Source organism: Myotis davidii, unplaced genomic scaffold (assembly GCF_000327345.1).
Source record: "Myotis davidii unplaced genomic scaffold, ASM32734v1 scaffold557, whole genome shotgun sequence".
Lineage (NCBI taxonomy): Eukaryota > Metazoa > Chordata > Mammalia > Chiroptera > Vespertilionidae > Myotis > Myotis davidii.
The window spans coordinates 1738480-1745081 of NW_006289557.1; the positions used below are offsets into that span (position 1 = coordinate 1738480).

The window sequence follows — 6602 nt, forward strand, 5'->3', positions numbered from 1 at the left end:
TTTCTTTTAAAATTAAATAAAAAATAAAAAAATTATTTATTGATCCTAGAGCGAGAGAGTGCGTGTGCATGCAGAGAGAGAGAGAGAGAGAGAGAGAGAGAGAGAGAGAGAGACATTGACTTGTTGTTCCACTTATTAATGCATTCATTGGTTGATTCTTATATGTGCCCTGACTGGGGATAGAACTGGAAACCTTGATGTATTGGGACAATGCTCTAACCAGCTGAGCTACCCAGCCAGGGCACATGAGCACTTTCCTTAAAGACAGCCTTTGTGTTTCAGCATGGAGAGGAAGTGCTTTACAGTTACTTTCCATTTCTTCACACAGTGTATCTGGATATAAGAAAGGTAGCTCAAGAGTTGGCATTTAACAAAACTAATTTTTTTTGTTTCCATTGAGGATTTTCTTAAGTGCAACTGGATTTTAAAAAAAAATTTTTTTTTTTTTTAATGCTAGTGCATGCCAATAGCACAGAATCCAGCGATTGCTCATGCAGTCGGGTGCCATTGTCTTGACTAGTACTAAGCAGCTTTGCCCTCCAATTGCTTTTATACCATCAGTTCAAGTGTGACCACAGTGAAAAGACAATGTCTTAGCACAATGAAAAGAATTGTGACCTGCCCTAACCGGTTTGGCTCAGTGGATAGAGCGTCAGCCTGCGGACTCAAGGGTCCCAGGTTCGATTCCGGTCAAGGACATGTGCGTTGGTTGCGGGCACATCCCCAGTGCAAGAGGCAGCTGATCTATATTTCTCTCTCATCGATGTTTCTAACTCTCTATCCCTCTCCCTTCCTCTCTGTAAAAACATCAATAAAATATATTTTTTTAGAAAAAGAATTGTGACCTCCCTGCCCTCTGAAAGTGTCCCACTCCCAGCGTCCACAGCCCACAGTGTCCTTCACTGGTGTAGAGAACTCTTTTAAGCAGGGAGAGCCTGGGGGAGGAGACTGCTTTGGCAAGAGACCAGAGAGCCTGGCTTTGTCTGATGGCAACAGAGATGGAGAACCGGGAAGGAAGAGTTGAAGCTTACTGAGGTTTTCAGCCTGGTCACTGAGTGTGGCAATACCATTAGTCCAGGTAATGACTGGGGGAAGAGGAGTTTATGATTGAAAGTGATACTGTTGCCATGGAGAGAGAAAAATCTATCATAATTCTCCCACTTGGAAAAGAGTGGACTCAAGGTGAGTCTGTGCAGGAGCCTAATATTTGATTTTGTACTAAGAATGAGCAGTGGTTTGGGAGGCTCATTCTGTATTGATGCATAAGCCTATTGTGTCTGTGCTTCCTGTAATAGTACTTTCTCTTCCTGTTTCTAGGAATGGTGCAGAAGCTGGACCAAAAACTTCCAGTGGCCAATGAGTACCTGCTGCTCTCTGGGGGAGTCCGGGAAGGCGTGGTGGACCTGGACTTGGATGAGCTTAATATCTATGCCCGGGGGACTGACTACGATATGGACTTTACCCTTCTGGTGCCGGCCCTTAAGCTGCATGACCGTAATCAGCCTGTGACACTCGATATGCGCCACTCAGCCTTGTGCCACTCTTGGCTGAGCCTCCGGCTCTTCGATGAGGGGACGATCAGTAAATGGAAAGACTGCTGCACCATCGTGGATCACATCAACGGTGCCACCAACTACTTCTTCTCCCCCACCAAAGTGGCCGACTGGTTCTATGACTCCATCAGCATCGTCCTATCAGAGATACAGAAGAAACCCCAGCGAGGGATGCCAAAGGTGGAGAAGGTAGAAAAGAATGGGACCATCATCTCCATCATCCTGGGTGTGGGGAGCAGTCGCATGTTGTACGATATTGTCCCTGTGGTGTCTTTCAAAGGCTGGCCTGCAGTGGCCCAGAGCTGGCTCATGGAGAACCACTTTTGGGATGGGAAGATCACAGAGGAAGAGGTCATCAGTGGGTTTTACTTGGTGCCTGCCTGCTCCTACAAGGGTAAGAAGGACAATGAGTGGCGGCTGTCCTTTGCCAGGAGCGAGGTGCAGCTGAAGAAGTGCATCTCCAGCAGCCTCATGCAGGCCTACCAGGCCTGCAAAGCCATCATCATTAAACTCCTGTCCCGGCCCAAGGCCATTAGCCCCTATCACCTGCGGAGCATGATGCTCTGGGCCTGCGACAGACTTCCCGCCAACTACTTGGCTCAAGAAGACTATGCAGCCCACTTTTTACTGGGCCTCATCGACGACCTGCAGCACTGTCTGGTCAACAAGATGTGTCCCAACTACTTCATCCCTCAGTGCAACATGCTGGAGCACCTGTCGGAGGAGACGGTCATGCTCCAGGCTCGCAAGCTGTCCTCCGTCCGCTCTGACCCCGCAGAGCACTTGCGCACGGCCATCGAGCATGTCAAGGCCGCCAACCGGCTGACGCTGGAGCTGCAGAGGCGGGGGAGCACCACTAGCATCCCCTCCCCGCAGTCGGACGGAGGGGACCCCAACCAGCCTGATGACCGTTTGGCCAAAAAACTGCAGCAGCTAGTGACTGAGAACCCGGGGAAGTCCATCTCTGTCTTTATTAACCCCGATGATGTCACCAGGCCCCATTTCAGAATTGATGATAAATTTTTCTGAGCATTTTTGCTGCCTTTTGGTTTTTCTGGTTCTAAAACTTGCATCATGTGTCTTGTGGTCCGTGCCGCTGTCTTTCCGTTTTCTACACATCCAGCCTAGATTGGATCTGTGAAGAACACATTGGAAGTCTCCTGTTTTGCAGGGCGGTGCAGGCTCTGAAACAGTATATTACTATTTCATACGCTGCCTCTGGTTTTGTTTACTGTTTGTAGTTCTTGTCACATAGTTCATTTTTGTTTTGTTTTTTAAGGAGACCTTGAGCCATAGACTGAGATGCCCATGAATTCTCTTGCTTTTTTTCTGTTTCATACTTTGTGCAAATTTGTTAATGGGGATAGGGAAACAGACCTCATGCTGACACATAAGGATTCTATTATTTTTTTGTTTTGTTTTATTTGTCTTTCTTTTCTTTTCTTTTAATGAGCTATCTTCACTACAGATATTTGGGAGTCACCTGAAGTTGGGAACTACCCGGTGTGCTAGCTGGATTGAATTCTTCGGACCAGTGGCCAGAATAGTTCCCCTTCCCACCTAGCAATGTCAACTTTGAAAGTGATAATGCTACCAATTCTGTTTTGGAGCAACTTCATTGAATGTAATTGTCCTCAAATCAGAACTTCAGATGGTTTGGAGGGAATGTTTGACAGCTTTCCAAACAGAATTAAGGTTCCCAAATGGTAGTTTTAGTGTGTGTAATTATTTGAAGTCTTATTTAAATATTATTAAAGAACATACCATTATAATTGTTATTTGCACTAATGAAATCTTTGACATTGTCAAAGTTCCAATGTGTGTGTTTCAATATAAATTGACATCTTCTGTTGAAATGCTATCATATTTTTTTTTTAATTTAGCCCATTTCTTGCAATCAATGGAATGATTCTTTACATTTGTTTAGTCCTCCTTTAATTATGGGCTTCTGTTTTGCCCTCTTTGATATTCCTGGTTCCTATCTTACTGAGAGAAGTTTTTAAAGCTTTATACCTGCTGAGTGACTTTATCTGAAGCTGGGTAAAATATATACTTGATAGAATAGGTGTCTTTGTATGTATTTCTTTTGGGGTTATAGAGGTTAGCTTTTTTTGTAAAATCTCTTTGCTTCTACTGAGAGTTTTGAGGAAAACTGGCAGGAAGAATTTATAATCCCCAAATAGAAGATATCATGCCTGTTCCAAAACAGGTTTTGCTATAGAGCAGGAACCAGGATATGTCTGTGGGCACCAGCCTTGGAGTAGAGCTATCCTGTCTTCATGAACGAAGTTTCCTGCCGGGTTTAGGTGCCACATGGCATTGGCTCCGTTTTTGTATGGACTCATTGCCAACTGTGGGGTTTGAGAGGTCAGGGGGCCTGCTGATCTCTCAAAGATGACCGTGATGTCTACTACTGGAAAGGTCAAGCAACATTTTGACTTTGATCTTGAATGTCCAGACCTACAGTTTCGGTCGAAATCAGGCATATGTGGTCCTGGGTTTTTGCATGGGAATTAATGTAATGTTTATAAATGAAAATGAAATCCTTCAACCATCTTAAGTCAAACACGCAAAAAAAATCATAATAAAAGAAACATACTGGCCTTGGAATTTTGTTGTTATTGCTGTTGTTAGTTTGTAATATGGAAACTATTTTTTAAAAATATATTTGTATTGATTTCAGAAACGAAGGGAGAGGGAGAAAGAGATAGAAAGATCAATAATGAGAGAGAATCATTGATCGGCTGCCTGCTGCACTCCCCCCACTCAGGATCGAGCCTGCGACCTGGGCATGTGCCCTTGACCAGAATCAAACCCGGGACCCTTCAATCCGCAGGCCACTGAGCCAAAGTAGCTGGGGCTGAAACATATTTTCTTATTAGTAATCCCAACAGTAATTTTCAGTAAAGTTGGGGCTCACTATTGTCTTTGAGGCCAGATGCTCACGTAGGGAACACCCAGTGTTCTTTTTTCTCTTTCCCTAGTTTTTACTACCAGTACTACCTGTCCTCCACATAATCTATGTCTTTCTTGGGAAATGACTTTATCCCCAGCCCCAGACTCTACCCTGATTGGTGTAGGCCCATTGACACAACCATTTTCCTGGCCACAGTCATTAATTAGGGATTGACATGGAATGTAAGCTGCTCCCATCAGGGACATGCTCAGGATCCTAGCGTGGGATGCTGGGCAGAGCATGCGTGCTGGACCTGGAAGAGGACGCACCTGGCCTCTGCCACTCTGACAGCTATCCCATAATCATGGCTAGAGCCAGCCTGAGGATGAAGCTGACATTGGATGATACTACTGAGAGATTGGGCGTGGTGGGGCATAACATGAGTCACCAGACTCTGCCCTCCTCCCTCCCAAGTCTGAGACCTCTCTCCCCACTGGACTTTCTACTTAAATGAGTCAACACTTAGTTCTTTTAGCAGTTTGAATGTGGTTCAATTCATCAAAATTAATTTAAATGGGTGTACCAAACTATTTCAGTGTATTTAAACTAAGTTATTGCATGTGCTCTTTTTCTTTCTGGGGACATATATCAAGGGTATCCATATAGTTTATCTAAAAGCTGGTTTATACTATCTGATTTCATTAATTCCAAAGAATAGCAAAGCCTCTATAACTAATAAATATGTACCTGGTGAAAGTCTGTTAAAGTCATTCCAGGCCTTATAGTCTTGTAATGAAATTATAGATTAACTATCTCATAGAATTTCATTATAGTGATGTTATTTGTTATTTATTATTTTTTTTGTTAATCCTCACCCAAGGATATTTTCCCATTGATTTTTTTTTTTTTTAAGAAAGAGAATGGAAGAGAGAAAGAGAGAGAGAAACATTGATGTGAGAGAAACATATCAATTGGTTGTCTCCTGCATGTGCCCCAACCGGGGCCTGGGCCAGGAAGGAGCCTACAACCGAGGTACATGCCCTTAACTGGAATCCAACCCAGGACCCTTCAGTCCCCAGGTGACACTATCCACTGAGCTAAACAGGCTAGGGAGGATCTAATTATAAAACTTTTTAAATTCCTGGTACTATAAACCTAAGACTCTTAGGCCAGGCATTGTTGAAGGTAGGTAGAACTAGGATGGAGTCTGATATCTTTCCTTGTCTGAAACTTAGAAAATCATTGAACTAATTTTTTCTTCCGAATCCTGGAAGATTGGTTAAAATCTCTTGTTTTATGTACAATATAAAAAGCCTGAAGGAGTCATGATTTTAGCCTTACTTACAACTGATTTCTTTGGTTGTGGGAATTCACCAGCTGTAACTGAACAGGTTGTCAATCCTTTGATGAGTCCTGGTTTCACATATTTTAAGAGTAGATTATTCTCTGCCTTTCTCATCTGAACTGGAAGATCCAAAGATGCAAGTAAAGACTAGTTTTAGAGTGATGAAGCCAGTCAGGACCAGACATTTTAAAAATAGGATTATCCCCACAATCTTACCTTGTCTTAATAATAGACAAATGTAAATTGACCATACCTTCGCTACACCCACCAGCCAATCGGATGAGTATGCAAATTAACCAAACAAAGATGGCAGCTTATTTGCATATGTAGGTGCCCAGCAGAGATCGGAGCTTGTAATCAGAGCTGAGGGGTCCCCTGCCCAGGCCTAACACCTTGAGGAGTTAGGCCTGGGCAAGGGCGGAGCCAGCAATGGTGGGGAGCAGGGGCAGAGTTGGTGATCACGGGGAGCTGGGGGTCCCCTGCCCAGGCCTAACGCCTGGACAGGGTTGGAGCCGGTGATGGCAAGGAGCTTGAAGGGAGCCGGCGATGGCAGGGAGCAGGAGCAGAGCTGGCAATCGTAAGGGTCTGGGGGTCCCCTTCCCAGGGCTAATGACTTGGCCAGAGGCGTTAGGCCTGGGCAGGGGCCGAGCTGGCAGTTGGTGTGAACTATAGAGGAAACACCTTTTCTGACTGCTCATTGGCTAAGCTCCCTGTATGCCACTGGTAATGTTCTTAGTAACTTGGGTAATAAGAATCCAATAAGGTGATCTAAGGTTTTTCACCACACTCCTGGAAAAAAGAAGGAGGA

At 44.4% G+C, this 6602-nt stretch overlaps 1 protein-coding gene across 1 annotated transcript in view; it reads left to right on the forward strand.

Moving 5' to 3' along the window:
* The window catches only part of MB21D2 (Mab-21 domain containing 2), a 135591-nt gene extending 131431 nt beyond the window's left edge, over positions 1-4160 (forward strand). Inside the window, exon 2 of the mRNA XM_006762001.2 lies at positions 1318-4160. Coding sequence (XP_006762064.1) covers positions 1318-2582 — 1265 coding nt within the window. The 3' untranslated portion in view covers positions 2583-4160. The remainder of the gene's footprint in view (positions 1-1317) is intronic.
* Positions 4161-6602: the final 2442 nt, after the last annotated feature.